General features: G+C 33.9%; 1 protein-coding gene across 4 annotated transcripts in view; it reads left to right on the forward strand.

Moving 5' to 3' along the window:
• Positions 1–19,618, forward strand: part of CGRRF1 (cell growth regulator with ring finger domain 1) — a 53,557-nt gene extending 33,939 nt beyond the window's left edge. For all 4 annotated transcript variants that reach the window (XM_007473137.2, XM_007473141.2, XM_007473139.3 and 1 more), the window contains 4 exons: positions 8,964–9,141; positions 9,291–9,438; positions 17,828–17,935; positions 18,414–19,618. In XM_007473137.2, the coding sequence (XP_007473199.1) occupies positions 8,964–9,141; positions 9,291–9,438; positions 17,828–17,935; positions 18,414–18,749 (770 nt within the window). In that variant the 3' untranslated portion in view covers positions 18,750–19,618. The remainder of the gene's footprint in view (positions 1–8,963; positions 9,142–9,290; positions 9,439–17,827; positions 17,936–18,413) is intronic.
• The last annotated feature ends 1,787 nt before the right edge of the window (positions 19,619–21,405 follow it).

Raw genomic sequence — 21,405 nt, forward strand, 5'->3', positions numbered from 1 at the left:
ACACCAGAATGTATAGGAATAGAAGGGTCTTTCCTAAAAATAATAAACAGTATTTATCTAAAACCATCAGTCAATATCATCTGCAATGGGGATAAACTAGATCCATTCCCAATAAGATCAGGACTGAAACAAAGATGCCCATTATCACCGCTATTATTTAACATTGTACTAGAAACACTAGCAGTAGCAATTAGAGAAGAAAAAGAAATTGAAGGTTTTAAAATTGGCAACGAGGAGACCATGCTATCACTCTTTGCAGTTAATATGATGGTCTACTTAAAGAATCCTAGAGAATCAACTTAAAAAGCTAGTGGAAATAATCAACAACTTTAGCAAAGTTGCAGGATACAAAATAAACCCACATAAGTCATCAGCATTTCTTTGTCTCCAACACATCTGAGCAGCAAGAATTTGAAAGAGAAATTCCATTTAAAATCATCCTAGACAAATAAAAGTACTTAGGAATCTAACTGCTGAGACAAACACAGGAACTATATGAACACAACTACAAAACACTATCCACACAATTAAAACTAGATCTAAACAATTGGAAAAACATTAATTGCTCATGGGTTGGACAAGGTAACATAATAAAAATGACCCTCCTACCCGAATTAATCTACTTAGTTAATCGAACTACCAAAAAACTTTTTTACTGAATTAGAAAAAAAATAACAAAGTTCATTTGAAAGAACAAAAGATCCAGGGAAAATCCAGGGAAATAATGAAAAAAAAAATGCAAAGGAAGGTGGCCTTGCAGTACCAGATCTCAATCTATACTATAAAACTGTTGTCATCAAAACAATATGGTACTGGCTAAGACACAGAAAGGAGGATCAGTGGAATAGACTTGGGGTAAGTGACCTCAGCAAGACAGTCTATGACAAACCCAAAGATCCCAGCTTTGGGGACCAAAATCCACTGTCTGATAAAAACTGCTGGGAAAATTGGAAGACAGCGTGGGAGAGATTAGGTTTGGATCAATACCTCATACCCTACACCAAGATAAACTCAGAATGGGTGAAAGACTTGAAGATAAAGAAGGAAACTATGAATAAATTATGTGAACATAGAATAGTATACATGTCAGACCTTTGGGATAGGAAAGATTTTAAAACCAAGCAAGACGTAGAAAAAGTCATAAAGTGTAAAATCAATAATTTGATTACATTAAATTAAAATTTTTTTTTGTACAAACAAAACCAATGTAACTAAAATCAGAAGGGAAATAACAAATTGGGAAACAATCTTCATAACAGAAACCTCTGACAAAGGTCAGATTTACCAAGAGGTAAATCAATTGTACAAAAATCAAGCCATTCTCCAAATGATAAATGGGCAAGGGACACGAATAGGCAATTTTCAGTCGAAGAAATGAAAATTATTAATAAGCACATGAAAAAGTGTTCTAAATCTCTTATAATCAGAGAAATGCAAATGAAAACAACTCTGAAGTATCACCTCATGCCTAGCAGATTTGCTAACATGACAGGGACATTAATTCATTGTTGGTGGAGTTGTGAATTGATCCAACCATTCTGGAGGGCAATTTGGAAATATGCCCAAAGGGTGCTAAAAGACTGTCTGCCCCTTGATCCAGCCATAGATATCACTGCTGGGTTTGTACCCCAAAGAGATAATAAGGAAAAAGACTTGTATAAGAATATTCATAGCTGTGCTCTTTGTGGTGGCAAAAAATTGGAAAATGAGGGAATGCCCTTCAATTAGGGAATAACTGAACAAATTGTGGTATATATTGGTGATGGAATCCTCTTGTGCTCAATGGAATAATAAAGTAGAGGAATTCCATGGGAACTGGAACAACCTCCAGGAAGTGATGCTGAGTGAAAGGAGCATAACCAGGAGCACATTGTACACAGAGACTGATACACTGTGGTACAATTGAATGTAATGGATAGTGGCAATGCAGTGATCCTGAACAACTTGGAGGGATCTGTGAGAAAGAACACTATCCACATTCAGAGGAAAAACTGTGGGAGTAGAAACAGAAAAGAAAAACAACTGCGTGATTACATGCGTGGACGGGGATATGATTGGGGATATAGACACTAAAGGAATATCCTAGTGCAAACATCAACAGCGTGGAAATAGGTTCTGATCAAGGACACATGCAATACCCAGTGGAATTGTGCGTTGATAATGGGAAGATTGGGGGGAGGGGAGAGACGAATAGAATATGATTCTTGTAATCAATGAATAATGTTTGAAATTGACCAAATAAAATAAAAAAATAAATTAAAATAAAAAATAAACTTCTTGGGGGGAAAAGCAAAAACAAACAAACAAATGGAATATATATATATACATATATATATATATGGAATAAGTATATATATAATATATATAATATAAAATAAAAAAATATAAATGAAAAATAAACAAAAACAACAACAAAAAAACATTACCTTCAATAGGAATGCGTCCCCCAACTCCTCTTAATTCTAATGCCTTCCCTTTGAGAATTGTTTCCTATTTTTTAAAAAAAGCTTATTTTGTATGTATTTGTTTGCAGGTTGTGTTCCCCCCCCCCCATTAGATTGTAAGGTCTTTAAGGGTAGGAACTGTTTACTATCTCTTATTGTATTGTCATTGCTTAACACAGTGCCTAGCACATAGTTGGTGCTTAATAAATGTATATTGATTGATTAATAAGTCTTTTTTTTTAAAAACCCTTATCTTCCATCTTGGAGTCAATACTGTGTATTGGCTCCAAGGCAGAAGAGTGGTAAGGGCTAGGCAGTGGGGGTCAAGTGACTTGCCCAGGGTCACACATCTGGGAAGTGTCTGAGGTCATATTTGAACCTAGGACTTCCCATCTCTAGGCCTGGCTCTCAGTCCACTGAGCTACCCAGCTGCCCCCAATTAATAAGTCTTTAAAGGTATGCTAGTACTGGATTATGAAAAGTTTTGAATACCAAAGAGAAGAGTTTGTATTGATTTTTGAGGAAACAAAACCACTGGAATGATATGGAGAAAAAGGGTGAATGATTTGGTCAGTCTTGGGCTTTAGTTATATCACGTTTTAAAAAATCCTTGCCTTCTACCTTAGAATTGATACTAAATTTTAGTTCCAAGGCAAGGAGTGATAAGGGTTAGGCAGTTAGGGTTAAGTGACTTGCCCAGGATCACACAGCTGGGAAGTATCTGAGGTTTCAAATATTGTTTTGAGGCGAGGATCTCCTGTCTCTACAACTGGCACTCTGTTCACTCAGCCATCTAGCTTTCCTCGACTATCACTTTTACAGCTATAGATGAGTGGTTTAGTGATAGGAGAGGCTGGTAGCAGGGATACTAATTAGCAAGCTATTACAGTAGACCAGGATTAGACCAGATTAGAAGGACCTGAACTAGGGGAATGACCAAGTGAGTAGAGAAACCAGAGTGTATTAGAAAGATATGGAGGCAGAACTGGCAAGACTTGGTAGTTATGTAAATATGTAAGGTGAACATGAATGAAGAGTTAAGTATAATCCCAAACTTGTAAACCTGTGCAACTAGTATAATAGTAGTACCCTCAACAGAAATAGAAAAATTCGGAAGAGGGATTGGTTTTGTTGTTCTCTTTGGACATAGTGAATTTGACATAATTACAGAACAGTTGTTTAGAAATGTCCAAAAGGCAGAGACATATGAATGAGATGCTGCATTTAATTTTTCAAATTCTTAGACAACTTTGTTAAAAAAAAAAACCAAACAACAAACCAACATCATCCAGCAAACTAGCGTATTTTAAAAAGGAAGACACTTTAGGTACAAATTTTTGTGAAACATGTTGGTTTTGCCATGCTAAAGTACTTTTGAGGGTGCTTGAACTAAAAAAAGAAAAGCCATTTTTTCTTAGTAAGAAGATAAAGCAAATGCTCTTATTCACAAAATTTTCTTTCTGAAATTTGCATATTTAGCATTTTTGAAAAAAAAAATATACAAATCATTGCACAGACCTGAAATTTATATTATCAACCTGAGCAGTAAAATGATTGCATTTATAAGAAAGATAGAACTATGGTAATAATTAAAAAAATAATATTTTTGTTTTCCAATTTACAAAATACTTCTGCAAGTGAAATAGCAAAATCCATTATGTGTTTATTAGTCTCTTAACCATTCTGCAGAAACAATTTTCAATTTATTTTTAAAAACCTAGGTATTTTCTCAATTCAAATAGATAAGGAGCCATTTATCTTGGATATATGGTACATTTAGTCTCATACTATTAATCTGAACAGGAATATTAGACTTGTTACATTGAAACAGATGTTTGAACTTGAAAATCTTTTACTTGGTAAATATATATTCTTAGACACTTGTTTGAGAATATAATTTTATAGATTTGACTTTTTTTTTTTTAAACCCTTGCATTCTGTTTTGGAATCAATACTGTGTATTGGCTCCAAGGCAGAAGAATGGTAAGGGCTAGGTAATGCAGGTTCAGTAACTTGGCCAGGGTCCCATAGTTGGGAAGTGTCTGAGGCCAGATTTGAACTGGACCCCCCATCTTTAGACCTGGCTCTCAATCTTTTGAGCTACCCAGCTGCCCTTTCAGCTTTTTCAAAGTAATAACTTTCACAAATATTTTAGCTCCATTTCTGAATAATCATCATTAGATTTCTTTTAGATGCAAAATAAATAATACCTAAATTATGTTTTCTAAGTATTACTTATATAAATTAAAGGTGAAAAAAACCAAATAAAAATCCTTAGCATTTTAATTACAAGAAGGCAAAAATATTGTAATTGGTATTTATATCTCTAAATCAAATGAATAAATATGTCAGATTCAGATTTTGGCAATTTGTTGTCACTCTAAAATTCCAGAATAGCCAGAATAATATTGATTCATGGAATTCAAAGTAGACTTTATAATGTATACACTTTAGAAAAAAAGTACTAGTGCTACCTTTGTTGTGTCTTTATCTCATTCTTTCAGCATATGCTTTATATAAATCTATATCTATATCAATATCTATATAGATGTATATATATCTATATATGTGCATATATATCCTTAATTAAGGATCAGCAAACCTTAAAATCATCCTTGGCCCTGGACCCTCCCTCCAGATTCCTAGATATTATGCCTGCCAAAGCACCCTAATGAACCTCTAGCAATCTTTTAGCTGCAGCTTTAGGGTTACTGGGCCTTTCCATCTTCACTGCAACTAACTCCTCTTTTATGTATTGTTTTTTCCAATTAGAATATAAACTCCTTGAGGGCATAGACTGTTCTATTTTTTATTTATATCTCCAGCAATCAGTATAGTGATTAGTAGAAAGTTAGCACTTAATCTTTTTTATTCATTCATCTATCTATTCATTTTAATCTGTGTTTTAGGGATTAATTTTTCCCCCTCTATGTACCTTTTTTTTAAAAGAAACAGCACAAGATTCCATGTTTGTATAGCATGATTCCCTTGTATCCACTTTTCCCTTATCTTTCTCCATATTCTCATATTTCTCTTCCTTTCCTCTCCTGTTTTCCTTTTCTTTTCCTCTTCCCTGCCCACCTTTCTTTCTTTCATTTTCCTTTCACTTTGGTTTAGCTTTATTTTCTCTTAACATTTTTTTCCTATGTTGATTTCCATTTTAGAAATAATATAAGGCCCACACTTTTATTCTTTTCTACCCTTCTTCCATATGCTTTCTTTTTTGAGTACATCTTTTTCTCTCCCTTTTACTCTCCCCCTTCATTAAAATAAGGAAAGGGAAAACCCTTGCATAATTCTAATGTGATTAGGGAAAAGTATTTTAAAGTATATATTTTAATTCCTGCTAATTTAATATTTTAATGGTAATATTTAAATTCCTATTAATGGAATATATCATCTGCTTATTGGCTGTGTTTGGCTTGACTTTGGCTGAATTTTCATTTCCTAAATTTAAAATTGATTATTGACTATATGTAAAATCTTGAGACTGAGTTCTGCCTTGTATAAAGTTAAAAACAGAATTTTTCAAGGTTAGTTAACTCTTTAAAGCTTTTGTATTTGCATAGACATAGAAAAAGATATACATACATACATACATACAAATGTTGAGATTAAAAGTAAACAAGTAATTTTCCTTGAGATAGATATGGAAAGATATTCACTAGTTGACATTTTGCAGAAACTCCAAAGGAAAAAAGGATTCTCTATAGATAAGAAGGTTCTCTACATGTTCTTATTGCAAATGATGGTCTTATTGCATTGAATCTTGGAGCAATATAGAACCACTTCTAGGAGATTCTAAAATCTCAAGAGACATTTGCACAGTGAATTAAATTAATCAAGTTGATGAAGAATGCATATCTCCCAAGTTTCTACATGCAGTTTTATGGCCAGACCATTAAGTTATCACTTCAGAATTTGTCTTTTAGACTGAATGTGAGCAGTAAATTACTCTCAGAATTGAATAGTCAGAGTGAAATTTTAATTTTTTAATTTTTATTTTTTTAGCCCACAGGTTTCTTTATTTTTATTTTTTTATTTAATTGATTTAGAATATTTTTCTATGGTTACATGATTCATGTTCTTTCTCTCCCCTCCTCCCATCCCCTTCTCATAGCCAATGAGCAGTTAGAGTGGAACTTTTAGCAAGTTATGGAACATGAACATCCCATAGAAATTAAAATTACAGATAACCCCAAAGGACAATGGAAAGACATGGTGGATATAAGGAAGTCAGCATATTATTAATAATATCTTTTATGGCAGAAGTGGCAAAAAAGACAATAATACATTTGTGAAAAAGATCAATTGTATTCAGAACAAGATACAACAGATTGAATCTTATACTATTTGAAGACCAGAAGAAGGTTTCCATATGTATCCTCTCTGGAAGAATTACACAGGATAAGAAAAAGATGGATAGATTATGGATGGATAGACCTGTACTAGTAGATGGAGTAATTTCATTGATAGACCAGTGATTTTTAAGCATGTTGTATCCTTTAAACACATACTTTAAAAATTAAAATCTTAAGCATGGATAATTTTTGCATTGATGATTTGCTAACTACGGTTATCTTAAAGTTTATTAATAGTACCAAAGTATATGTAATGCTCTGCGTAATTACTATGTTTTCTTGAATGGAAGGACATATATATCTCTAATAATATGACTTAGTTAACTTCATTCTTTACTTTTCCACAGGACTCCCTTTCCACTAACTAGTATCTATTGTAGGGAAGGTTTGGGAATTGTGTTTAATTTGTTGTTAAAAAAAGAGATCCCAGCTCCCATAAAAGAAAATTTATAGCAAGGGAAAAATGGGTAGATTTTGAGCTTCTCCTAAGTAAAGTCTTTCTTATTTCTTTACTAGGTCCTGTGTTTCCCCATTCTTTTTTCAGTAGCCCTTTCTGTGGATATTTTTCACCTTGGCCTTTTTCTTCTCTAATTTTCTCCTTCCTTTAAAAATGTCATTTATTCCTGTTACTTCAATTTCTATGTAAATGAGGCTCAAGGTCTCTATCCTTGACCTCTCTTGAGCTCTTGACACACATCTCAAATTGCTTACCAGAGACCTCTATGTAGGTGTTCCCCAGTATCTCTAAATCAACACTCCAATGGCCAAGTTTCCCTCCAAACAATCTTCTTATGATTTCAAGTAGTTGTTTGTGGCACTACCATTTATTCTTACTCCTGTTTTTTGTAACCTTTTTGTAAGTCTTTGATTTTTCCCTCTCCTTAACTTCTCATATCTTGTCCTTTAGTTAACAAGTCCTATGTATTTCACCTCTGTGAATTTCTTATATCTGTTACTTCTTCTCTGTTTCCTTTGCCACCATTCTAGTATAGTCCTTCATTGTCAACTGACTTGATTTTTTAAAATAGTCTCCTAATAGGTCTTCTGACCTCCATTTCCCCCTTTGCAATATGCATATCATATGCTCTTACTGAAATATTTTTTGTATACAGATCATATTTAATCATTCCTCTATTTAAAAAAAATCTTTAAATCTCCTTTATGTTTAAAATTCAAGACCTTTTAAAATCTGGTACCACCCAGTCTTTATATTCTAATATTACTGACATCAGTAGAACTCCTTCATAAATCCTTTCCTGTCTTGTCCTCTTCATCCTCCCTTTCTCTTCAAACCTTATATGGTGATTTTGGTTTGTAACTCTCTAATACACTTAGTTTTATGTGTCTTATCTTCTACTAGACTACAAAGTATAAGAAGGTAGAATTGCCTTTTCTAGATTTTCTTTTTTTAGTGTTATTTCACCTTTTTGTTTAAGATGAATTATCAGGTCATAATGAATATTTGTGTTATAATTCTGATTTATATAGTACTTGAAGGTTTATTGGTATTTTCTGCAAAAAGTATGAAGTAGGTAATATAAGTACTGTTCTCTATTTTTTTTTTACAGATGAGTAAACAAACTCAGAAATGAAATTGTCCATAATTTCAATTAGCTCCTAAGTATCAGAGCCAGGAGTTCATAAAATATAATGAAAATTTATTTTAAAAACAAGTGTAAATTATTTTTTATGTGTTATATAAGTCAATAGTGTACACAAATAATGGTTGTCTATATTTCAGTATTCTTTTTTTAAATCAAACCTTTTGAAAAATGCTTGTGTTGATCGGTAAGATTTTTCACTGGGAGGAAAAAGTTGTAACTTTCAGGTTTATTGCCAGGCAAATAATCAGCTAGTTTGCTTGGAGAGATTATCATCTGATATGAAGTTAATGGACTGTCGCCTGCCCTTCTCTTTAGACAACATTTTAGCTGTGGTGAAGAAACTAGAATAGAAATAACTCATAGCTTTTTGCCCTTTGTGGTTCTGCTCTTTTTTTTTCGACTCAGGACTACAAATTCCTGAAACAGTTGTTGGGAGAGCTGGCACTAGCCTGGCCAGGAGAAGTTAGGAATTTTTCTCATTCATAATGTATAATTACATTTAAGGATATATTAAGCAATGGATTTTTTCTTTCTTTCATTCTTTTTTTTAATAGATGGAATAGCACTGACACCTGATTGTATTGAAGAAAGCATCCTTACTTGCTACTGGGGTTGTGATGTTCAAGAATTGTATGAAGCATTGCAGAAGCATGTTTATGTTTCCAGAATAAGTACTCCACAGGCACTAGAAGATGCTATATATAGCAAATATGTCTATCGAGAACAACATTTGTATCCTTTTGTTCTTCTATATGTATCTTGGACTTTAGAATTTGTGGGTAAGATGAAGCTTTGCTAAATTAGTTTTTCTTTTAACTTACTACAATTGCCTTTTTTTGCAATGGCAGTAGTTATTTTCCCTTTACATGTACCAAAAAAAGTGTAAAAAAAAACAATAAAGAAGAAAAATACTGTCAATTGCCAAGTGATGCTAAAATTGAAGATTTTGGCATTGTGCCTAGATCTCAATATCCACTGGTAGCACTATTGACTTTAGCTGATGAAGATTCCCAAGGACTTTATGATATTGTAAGTAATTTTTAAAATACCCATAGAGTATTCATGTGATATTGCTTATTTTGCTTAATTATTATTTTGCTAAAATAAACTTTTATTTTTACTCTTAAATTGGGTTTTTTTTCATTCCCTTTAGACATTGGAACTACTTTGAGTTTGGGCTTGTTAAAGTTTGGAACTGTTAATTAATGGTGAATTTTTCTCTTGAAGTTGAAATTTAAATGAAATTTTAGCATTCTTTGTTATTAAAATGTATATATGGCTAGAACTTTTATTTATCAGAATACTCTCATTTTTTACATTTTTCCTTCTGTATCAAATCATATCTATATGTTTTCATAGCTCCTGTTGTATTTTTAGTCTAAGACAAGCCCAGTTTCACTGTGTATAAATAATTTCTGTGATTTTATTATTTTTCATAATTACATGAAAAATATGTTTTAGGCAATGTATATTATGTATATAAAAATAATGTGAATGTGTCTATGATAGCAACTTTTGGATATCACCCAGCAGGAATTCTATAAGTAACAAAATGGTTCATATGATTAATCAGCTATGATCCTCTTATAGCCAACAAGTGACTTTGATATTTCAGGTTTCCTACTATTAGTACTTGTCCCAAATCAAATCTAAGCCATTGATGAGCCCATCAGAATGATGATCTGTTTTCCCATAATTGCATTTGACATCAGAGAGAATTTTGTAATCAGCAATTTTGGTAGCGGGAGCAGTCAAAAAGTACCATAGTCTTTAATGAAGTTTTCATCAAAGTCAGCTCCTTAACTTAATGTATCCTTTATCCTATTGTAAAGATTAAAATTTAGGGAATGTGGGGAGACTGAGGCATCTGAGGCAGGTAGAAATTAGTTTCTCTCTGCAAGAAGTATTATATTTTTTAGAGGTTTATTAAAGGTTAAAGATTAAAGAATATACAAGTAAGAAACATGTGCCTAGGCCAGAGGCCTAGACAAAATAACCTCACATCACGCAAGAGACGCGCCTGCTCCAAAACGGAAGTCCAAAAAGAGCCAAGAGACCCCTCAAAAGCCTTTGAATCAGCTTAAATACCTTCTCGATCTTGGCCCAGGTGAGATTACAAGGCATTCTGGGGAAGTGGAGCAAAGGCTCGTGGGGATTGTAGTCCTGCATTCGAGTCTATTTTTTACATATCCCCGAATGATCATTTTTGGAAAAATTAATTTTTCCCCAAAACGATCATAAAAACATAATAAACTTAAAAGATTACAATAGTGTGAGGATAAGAGAAAAAAGAATAAAACCAATAATTGCTGAACACATTGACAAAAAGCCGTTAGGGGGCAGTCTCCTTCGGCATAAAAGTATACATACAAATAAATGTTCAATCAACCACACCCAAAGTTCAATTTTGTGCAACTTGTGGTCTGGAGGCTTCTTCATGGTGGCTTCTCCAACAGTTCAGTTCTGGATTCAGAGAGGTAGCATCTTCTTTACCTAAAATTCTTCTCAAAAGGAACTTAAATTTTGCAATTTAAATAATGATATTTTTTTACATTCCTCCGTGTTGTGGGTGATTGAAAGATTCAGAATCAGTTAGGGATGCATGACTGAGGTATGAGGTATATGAATCAATTGGCAAGAGATATTAAAAAGACATCAGAAAATCCAAAAGAAAAGAAAAATTTCTGGATGAAAATATAGACTATCAAAGTCTTATGTGTAAAAATTCCAAGTAGAAGAAAAATAAATCTATAACAGGTCCTTCAATCAGGGCCCAATCAAAATGATCTAAGTAATGATGCATTTACCCAGTCAGTGCCAGGACTACAGAAAGGTACCATTCTATGAGAGGCAGAAAAGAAAGGGACCAGATTATAGAAGCCAAGTAGGAGCCAAAGTTTTGGGGATACTCGTCTGTGAGTATCTTCAGGGTGAGTGTGGATACAAGAAAAGCCTATGTCTTAACACATGTTAAACATAGTAACCTCGAGTCTTCACACTAGGTTCAAGACCTTTGTATTGGCCTAGAAGTGCATCAATCCAGCCTAGATTGGCCTTTCTTTGGCTCTGTGCAATGGCTCTTGTGTGTATATCTTCTCCTGGAATCAGACAGAATCATTAAGCAAAGTCCCATAATTTATTTAAATAATTAGTGGCATCATTTTTATAGTCACAAGCTTTTTGGGCATGCTCTGACAAATGTATCTTACACTTGTAGTACTGAAAAATCAAAAGGTTAAAGAAAATCTTAATGCTGGTGACATGTGCTTCAAATATAAAAGGGAGAGAAAAAATAATAAAAAAAACTGAAAAAGTATATTGCACATGCAAGAAAAATATAATAATAAAAGAGCTTTAAAAAATTCAAAAATATAGCTTATAATCATTGACACTCTGTGTCAGTTAAGAAAATATAAAATACAAGGCTTTCTCACCAAAAAAATGAGATCCATTTCCTCTTTGTATCTGGCCATGATCACTGTGAGTAGAAGGCAAATGAATTGAACAAGGTTAACAATTTTTTCATCTTTAAAAATACAGTAGTACAAATATGTAGATATCAAAATCCCCAAAATTCTCAATAGCCCAATTAATTACAATAGCAAACAAACACACTTTCATATTCCACATAAGTTGCTGTATGACATTTTTAAAACATATGAATTGATGGACATTTGTCACAATTTTTACAAACATAGCAATCCTTCAACCTTGGTATTTAAACATATTTTTTAAAACAAAGTAAAACTCATCTTGGGTTTAGAACATAATCAAGAAATCTATATATCATTCTGGTAGAAGTAAAATAGTGAGCTGAAGAGCATAAATAAAGGGGTGCTCCTTTTTCTTGGAGGCTTATAGGGATACAAATGCCCTGAGATTAACTGCCCAACTTCCATTCACATGTGGGAAGGTTGGGGGTTTATAAAATGTATTTCACTTCAGCTAATGGGCCTTACCTCGTGGTAGGGGCAGGCAAAAATAACCAGATTGTTAAAAAAAAATTCCAAAAATCATATTTAAAAAACCCTTAAAATCAAATCATTTGAGGTATTTAGCACATTAAAATTCCAAAGGTTGTTAATACAATTATAACCAGTTCTGAAGTCCATCTATCTTCAGCAAAATAGAAAAAAGCTGTTTTTTCATATATGGGCTTATTCACAATAATATTTGTTCAACACAGTTATAGGGGAAAAACAACAGAATTTCAAAACTCAGTACATTCAAAATAAATTCAATCAACCTTCAGTTCAAGCAGAATAATATTGAATCCAGTAATATATGAACTTAAAATCACAAAGTTAAACCTTAAACAAAAAATGCTACAGAGATTTTTTTTATAAACCATTGGAGTCTGAAATGTCTTAGAATATAGCCTTTAGTCTCTTCAAAGTTCCTTGGGTTCTTATCCATTTAAATGTCTATTGTCCAAAGGCAGAGTAGTAAGGGCTAGGCAATGGGTTTCAAGGGACTCGTCCAGGGCCCCATAGCTGGGAAGTATCTGAGGCCAGATTTTAACCCAGGACCGAATGTCTTTATGTCTGGCTATCAGGTCGCTGAGCCACCCATTTTCCTCCCCAAAGTTAAAGTTGAATCTTTGGACTGAGTCTGCTCCCTGACAGGCAGGTAAAATCAATGAAATTACCAGAACAGTCAAAAATCCTTTTAAACAGCCCATTGCTTTTTAAGTTTCTGTTTGAAAAATCTGTTTCTTCTCCTCTCCCTTTTCTCTCTTTCCCCTCTCCCCTGATATGATCCCTCCTCCTGCCCCAGTCCACCCACATGGAGCCAATACACCCCCATTTGCTTGGAGGCTTAGCTTAAGGGAAAATTACCCGGTCTCCTTTCCCTCTCGTCTCCCCTCCGCCCACATGGCCTATACTGTTACCAGCTGGTCTCAATGAGTCCTAAGCGATCTGCTCCAAGGATCTGGGTGATGAGCCAACTGGGGTTGTGCTCGTGGGTCTGGGGCGCAGAAACAGGCAGGCAGGGCCAGAGGGCCGGGAGATTGGGAACCAGGTGATTGCAATCTTGGTTGAATCAGGTCTGGATCAGGGGCTGAACGCCAGCAGGCAAAAGCAGCTGAGCCGGGTGGGGTGGGGTGGGCGGCAAACGCAACAAGTCTGGATCGAGCAGCAGCCTTACGAGGGTAAAAAAAATCACCTTGACCAGAGAGATGTGGCTCAAAAAAAAAAATCTAGGTACTAGCTATTAAAACTGAATTTAAGATCAGGAAAGAAATCAGAAGATTGAAAGGTTTTTTTCCTCATTAGGTCGCCAACTGTAAAGATTAAAATTTAGGGAATATGGGGAGACTGAGGCATCTGAGGCAGGTAGAAATTAGTTTCTCTCTGCAAGAAGTATTATATTTTTTAGAGGTTTATTAAAGGTTAAAGATTAAAGAATATACAAGTAAGAAACATGTGCCTAGGCCAGAGGCCTAGACAAAATAACCTCACATCACGCAAGAGACGTGCCTGCTCCAAAACGGAAGTCCAAAAAGAGCCCAGAGAGAGAGAGAGACCCTCAAAAGCCTTTGAATCAGCTTAAATACAGGTGAGATTACAAGGCATTCTGGGGAAGTGGAGCAAAGGCTCGTGGGGATTGTAGTCCTGTATTCGAGTCTATTTTTTACACTATACACCCCCATTTTCTCTAGCACAATGTCCCTACTATTTCCTATGTCCCTAGTATTTCCACTCTCTAATCTTTAATTTCTCCCCATCTTTTGGCTACTTCTCTGCTGCCTATAAACATACCCATGTCCTGCCATCCTTAAAAAACTTTCACTTGCTCTCAACATTCCTATTAGCTATCATCCTATATTTCTTTTATCTTTTCTAGCTAAACTCGAGAAAGTAATCTATTCTTATGCCTCCACTTTGTTTCCTTTCATTCTCTTCTAACCCTTTGCAGTCTGAACTTCTACCTGATTATTCAAAGGACATGTCTCTCTCAAAGATTAGGCAATTGATTTTATAATTATATACACAAAAAGGATGTGTTAAAGATTAAATATTTAGATATATGTTGTGGAGTGTGAAGAGTGGTTGCTGATCTCAAGCTTGCAAACTGGGTGCCTGGAAAGGTGATAATGCCCTCCTTAGTAATTGGGAGGATTGGAAGAGAGATGCACAGCTGCTGCAAGTATGCAGTAACTTCTTTGATGGACCAAGAGAGGGCTCAGAATGGGTAAGGTTGGGAGCAAACAGGGAAGAAGTGGAGTGAGGGGAGTGTTGTAAACCATTAGAGTAGATGTGGTAGTGTTAGAGACTATGATTGGCAATTGAGGGTGGGTAGGATGTGACCTATCTTCCTGTTTTCTGATGAGTTGATCACATAATTCCTAGGCTATGTCTCCCACTTCATAGACTCAAGTTTTTAATTCAGTCACTATTAAATTATACCTGCCTGTGTCTCAAGAGATAGTATCAGGATTAATTATATGGTGTCTGTCAAGACATTTTAAGTATTATTGAGTTGTAAATAATGTATTAGTAACCAAATTATCCTACCAAAGTTGTCATATTTTGACTCACAAAGTGAGTTAACCAAAATTTGATTTAATAAAAATATCTCCAGTACTGCTCCTTAATTAAATCTTCCTTGATAACCTCTTTTTGCCTACTAGCCAGGTAAAAACTGGATATGATGTCTTAACCAGTTAATAAGCATTTGTTGTCTACTATGTTCCAGATCACTGTGCTAGTCTTAGGATATACAGAGTCAAAAATTAAGGCATCCCTTGCTTTCAAAGAGCTTACATTCTATTAGAAAAACAATATGGCTACACATCCAAGCAAATATAGGATAATAGGAACACGTGAAGGTATTAGCAGACAAAATCTTGTACCACTCTTTGTCTTACTATTATAGAGCTTTTATATACTTGTCTTAATTCATCTGAAAGGCTGTAAGTTCTCTAAGGATGAATATTTGTTTTTGTAACTTCCTTTTATGTCTCCCCTTACCCTTATACTTTTTAACATATTGTTCACGAGAATTACTCAATAAATATATATTTACCTAGTAGTGTCACCCTAGGCAAGTCACTTAACCCCAATTGCCTTGTTCTTACTCCTCTTCTGTCCTGGAACTGATTGGCATTGATACTGATTCTAAAATGGAAGTTAGGGTTTTGAAAAATACACATTCATTGTTTGTGGCAGGCATATTTCACTAGGCATATACATTTGAATCATACCTGCTCATTATGAATGCTTTATAAGATCAATATTAGGTATATTAAGGAATTTCTACAGTTTCTCTTTTCCTTAGTCTTCCCTTTTTTTACAAAATACAATATACTGTCCTTTACTACAATTTGAACCCAGTAACTCTTGGGTAATCTTTTTTACTATATCATTTGAATATACAGAACTAAATGACTTTGAGAGTTCTTTGTGTGACATGGTCAATTTACCCTAATTGGCATTTTCACTAATTATGGTGCATAACCATGCACATACTGTATAGTCTTGCACATCAGTTCTGTGTATATCATGTGTTGGAAATGTAACCAGATTAGATCTTGCCTTCAAAATATTTTCTTTTTTTTTTTTAACCCGGACCTTCCATCTTGGAGTCAATACTGTGTATTGACTCTAAGACAGAAGAGTGGTAAGTGCTAGGCAATGGGGGTTAACTGACTTGCCCAGGGTCACACAGCTGGGAAGTGTCTGAGGCCAGATTTGAACCTAGGACCTCCCAACTCTAGGCCTGGCTCTCAATCCACTGAGCCACCCAGCTGCCGCCCTTCAAAATATTTTCATAAAATCATCTGCAATTTACTCTGTATCTGGCTTGTTGGACAGAGATGTTTGATTATTGTATATTTCAAAAGACTTCAAGCTCTTTGAGATCAGTCTATTTTTTGTTTTGTTTTTTTTTGAATTCCTAATTTTCAGCACAGTGTAGCACATCATAGGTATTTAATAAATGTCAATTTGTTATTGATTTGACGATTTTGTCTCTAATTCAAAGTTATATCCTAAATAATTATACAAATCAATTTGTCTTAAAGCCTTTTAGATGTAAAGATAGCATTATTTCTTAAAGCACTATGATAATTCTATTTCAGTTCAGAAATGAGGAAATGAAAATTTTAATATGTAAGTTATCAAAATGGCAACATGATGAGGGCTGTTTTAAATTTTAAATATTATTAATTACTTCTATTCATATAAGATTTAAATGAAATAAAAAAGACTCAAAAACTACATCTATTTTGTAAGCCATGAATGGAAGGGGTAGTCTTCCTAATTATTCTTGCTGCCATTTTTTTTCCCTATAGGAGTCAAGGATATATTCCATTTCTCCCACCTCTAGTCTCATGCAAATAAGTCATAGCATCCAAAAGACTTCCTGCCATGTAGGCAGAAAGACCCAAGAAAGATGACTCCCTGGTTTCTTTTTTTGTACAAGCAACCAATTTTTTCCCCCTCCACTTTTACAAGCAGTTCTTAACTATCCTCAACCTTATGTTAAACATAGAAAAACAAATTATTGGGGGTAGCTAGGTAGCTCAGTGAATTGAGAGTTAGGCCCAGAGATGGGAGGTCCTGGGTTAAAATCTGGCCTCATACACTTTGTGACCTGGGCAAGTCACTTAACCCCCATTGCCTAGCCCTTACCACTCTTCTCCCTGGAACCAATACACAGTATTGATTCCAAGACGGAAGGTAAGGGTCTAAAATTTTTTGTTTATTTAATTAATTGATTAGAATATTTTTCCATGGTTTTTCATGTACTTCTCCCTCTCCCCACCTTACATTAATCTTAAAATCGACACATATTCTGTATATGTGAGATCCCATATTTGATCAACCTTTTTTTATGTCCCTTGACCATTTTTCAATTGGGGAATGACTTGATTTTTTTGTACTATTGACTTAGCTACTTATAAATTTGAGAAATTAGACCTTTGACAGAGGTTTTTGTTACAAAAATTTCCCCCCAATTTGTTGCTTCCCTTCTAATTTTGGTTGCATTGGTTTTGTTTGAACAAAACCTTTTTAATTTAATGTAATCAAAATTATTCATTTTATATTTTGTAATGTTCTCTATCTCTTGCTTTGCCTTAAGTTCCTTTCCCATAGATCTGATAGGTAAACTATTCTATGTTCACCTATTTTATTTATAATTCCCCTCATTATATTTAAGTCATTTATCCATTCTGAATTTATCTTGGAAACTGTAGTTAAATTAACTAGGGCTTCTACATAGTCTTTTCAATTAGGTCACTGTCAAAAATAATAGAGGATATGCCTTGTTGAAAACAGTCACTCATTTCATTTCAAGTAACTAACTTGGAGTATTTCTGATTTTTCTTCATCTTAATTTTATTGGTGATGCATTTGTTTCCCTGCATATAGAATAATACAAATAGAAAGTAAAATATTAATTTTACTTTTAGATTTCAATGGTGACTGTGATTCATATTCCTGATAAGAAATACAAACTTTCCTGCAGAATATTGTATCAGTATGTACTCCTGGCTCAAGGCCAATTTCATGACCTTAAGGTAAGCTGTCTTATATGTAATCTTATCTTTTTGTTGACAAGAATATCATAATAATGATTTAGAATAGATAACTTGTTCTTATGGAAGTATATTTCTTTGATGGTAGTTTCATGGTAGATTTTATGAGTCAGATTTTTGATATAAAATTCTCATTCAATACATGTGCTCATTGTTAATGTTATTAGCAGTATTATCTGTGTACCTAGGTTAAATCTATGGTAGAAATGTTAGAGGGGAAAGATCCAGTGGGTTTATAGTCCAGTCTCCTAAAATATAGGAATTAGAGTATAGAGTTTTGAGATCTACTTTCAGATAGAATTAATCTCCTGCATTTTCTTTCCATTTCTTCCTACCTATGAATTCTTCCTTTCCTTGAACTTTCTAGGTCATAATTAGTTTTGGCTACCTTTTATATAACCTTTGAATATAAATAACGAATTCGGTTTTTATCATTTGAATTTATTTATTTGATCTTCAGCAACTTTTCATGTCTGCAAATAATAATACGCCTTCCTTGAGTAACTCCTCTCCAGGAGAACAAAGCACTGACAGACATTTGTTGGAAAAAGCTGGACTGGCTGAAAGTGAAGTGGAACAATATGAAGAAAATAGCAAAGACTGTGTTGTTTGCCAGAATGGGAAGGTGAATTGGGTACTTTTACCATGTAGACACACATGCTTATGTGATGGCTGTGTTAAGTATTTTCAGCAATGCCCTATGTGTAGACAATTTGTCCATGAATATTTTTCACTCTGCAATCAAAAAGAACAAGACAAAGAAACACAGAAAAGCGAAGGGACTGTTACTTCTTAATGATTTTGTCCACTGAAGATGGAGACATTATTATTTTTGCTTTAAATCAGTCATAATTTAAAGTCTGTGCAGTATTGCTGGTAAGTGATAAGAATGACCCTCTAACTTCATATTTGTACTGTACATTTGTAATATAAATTAAATATTCATTCTACTCAATATGTCTATCAAAATAGCAGTCACCTGCAGTTACATAAAAAAATACAGCTTTTTAAAAGAATGTAAATGTTTGACAACTCAATGTTGTGTTAAATCATTCTTTAAAGAGACATCTAAAACTTAAGAGGGAAATTAGAGAACATTAAACTTTCTCTTGTTTTTTTTTCCTCTTTAGTGTGCAATTAGGAGAAAATTTAGTTATAAAATAATTGTATAGTTTGGTTATGTGAAAGAGGAATAGAAAGGCATTCTATACCTTGCCAAGTCTTTTTCCTAAAAGTTGGTTAGCTTTTAGAAGTACCTATGTGTTTGCACTTGTAATGTAAGTGTTATTCTTACATGTATAATTATACGCAGAAATCAGTTTTTAAATGCAGGTTCTACATCAGAAATACAGTATTCTATATTTAAGTGTTTCCATTGTATCAAGTATTAAAATTCATGAATCAGATATGAAACTTGAACAATGAAATTATTCTTATAATATCAGAGTATTGGAGTGACATTTTATAAGATGGACAGTATGATTATTAATGTAGATCTTTTCTTCCTTTCTGTAAGAGTTGGGATGCATTACTTCACTTTTCTTCCTCTATAGTCTATCTACAACAGAATAGATTTTGGAGCCACCAAAATGCACTTAAAGAAGAAATAAAAATTAATATTGTGTTTTCATTCCCTAATAAATCCCAAGCCCTTCTGAAAGATAAGTATCTTTGTTTATTTGTTGACTTTTTTGTTTAAAAGGCAATGAAACCAAATGGGCCTGTTTCATCTTTACTAAAAAGATAAATAAAACAGAACTTTTGGGGTCTTTAATAAAAACTTTCCATTGCAGGAGATGAGAACAAACAGAAAAATGAACCCTCTGAGCAACTCAACTATAAATACCATTCAGGGACACACTTAAGCTTGACCTTATTATTTATATAAAATCTCCTTTAAAAAAAACACCAAACAATAACTAAACCTGAGATTAGCCCTGATTAGCCCAGGTATATCCTTAAGGTTCCTTTCAGTTCTAATTCTTTTCTAAAACTCAAAAATATTGGATCCTCATCACTGTTGTCTCAATGATCTAGTTTACAATCTAGCAATCACATCTATTATATCCATCACTCTTCCTACATTCATATGGCTACTGCCCTAATTTAGCCCTTTCTCACATTTCATCTAATAACCTCTCTTGGTCTCTTTGCCTCAAGTCTTTCCAATCCATCCTCCACATAGTTGCCAAAAATTGTCTTCCCTGAAGCCATTACCTTGGCCATATCGCTCCCTTACCCAAGACCTAGCATTTTTTAATATATAATATAAACTCAGGGTGACATTTCACAAATCAGACTTATTGGGCATAATTATCCTTTATAATCCTGATTTCAGCCAAACCAGCCTATGTTTTTCCCTGAACTTGGCACTTCCATTTCCTACTTTTCACCTGCTGTCCTTGTGTTTGGAATGTACAACATCTTCACCTCCACCTCTTAGAAGCCCCACCTTCCTTCAGAATTCAGATCATGTGTTTTCTACTGGAATCATTTAAAAATTCCATTAGTTGATCATGTTTTCCTCCTCCTTAGTTAATATTTATATTCTAATCTATTGAAATGTTCAAAATCAACAGCATTTTGTTAAACATCTAATGTATACCAGATACTATGCTAGGTACTGGGAGAACACAGACAGTTAATGAAACCATCTCTAATCCCGAGGACCTTATACTTTAATGGGGAAGACAAGTACAGAATAAATACAAGTAAAACAAGTATTTATAAATGTTTTATCCCCACAGTAAGCTCCTCTGGGGAATCTCTTCTTTGTAATCCCATTACCTAGCATAGTGTCATATACATAGAAAGCACTTTGACTGGATTATAGCTCCCCTCATTCCATGATTCAGGAATAATGAGCCCTAATGTGAATCAAATGGTAGCAATTACAAGGTGGAGATCAAGACAAAACTGACTACTTCACTCTTTAAATGCATGTAATTTACTAAATGACTTGTGGTATGTAGAAAGCTGGTGCCAGATCTTTGGAGAAATACAAGGTCCAGAGAAGTCAGTTGGATAATAGAATATATATGACCAATCATAAGAGAAAATCTATGACAAATGTGTGAAGATACAAATAAAATATAGAGGTTTTTGTGTGATGAGGAAGGGTGATTCTATGGCATTCACCTTTTATGTGAAATCTAAACATAATAGGGTTATGGAGGGAAAAGATGGAACTCTGATCATTCATATAAATTGGTGAAAGGCTACTTGTCAACTGCCTCTTAAGAGAAACATTTCAAGCCCTTACTGCTAGTAGACTATTAATGAGGTTCCACAGCATGGGAAAAAGTCATATCTCAAAGGAAACTAAAGAAATATTATATTTTTCTTTCAGTGCTTTTTAGTGCTTTGTGTTAGGAACCCATTCCATCTGAGTGGAGACTTTAAACTATAGAAGAATGCAGAAAATAATTATGACAGATAAAAGACAGATTTTA

The sequence above is a fragment of the Monodelphis domestica genome, chromosome 1 (genome assembly GCF_027887165.1).
Source record: "Monodelphis domestica isolate mMonDom1 chromosome 1, mMonDom1.pri, whole genome shotgun sequence".
NCBI classification, from domain to species: domain Eukaryota; kingdom Metazoa; phylum Chordata; class Mammalia; order Didelphimorphia; family Didelphidae; genus Monodelphis; species Monodelphis domestica.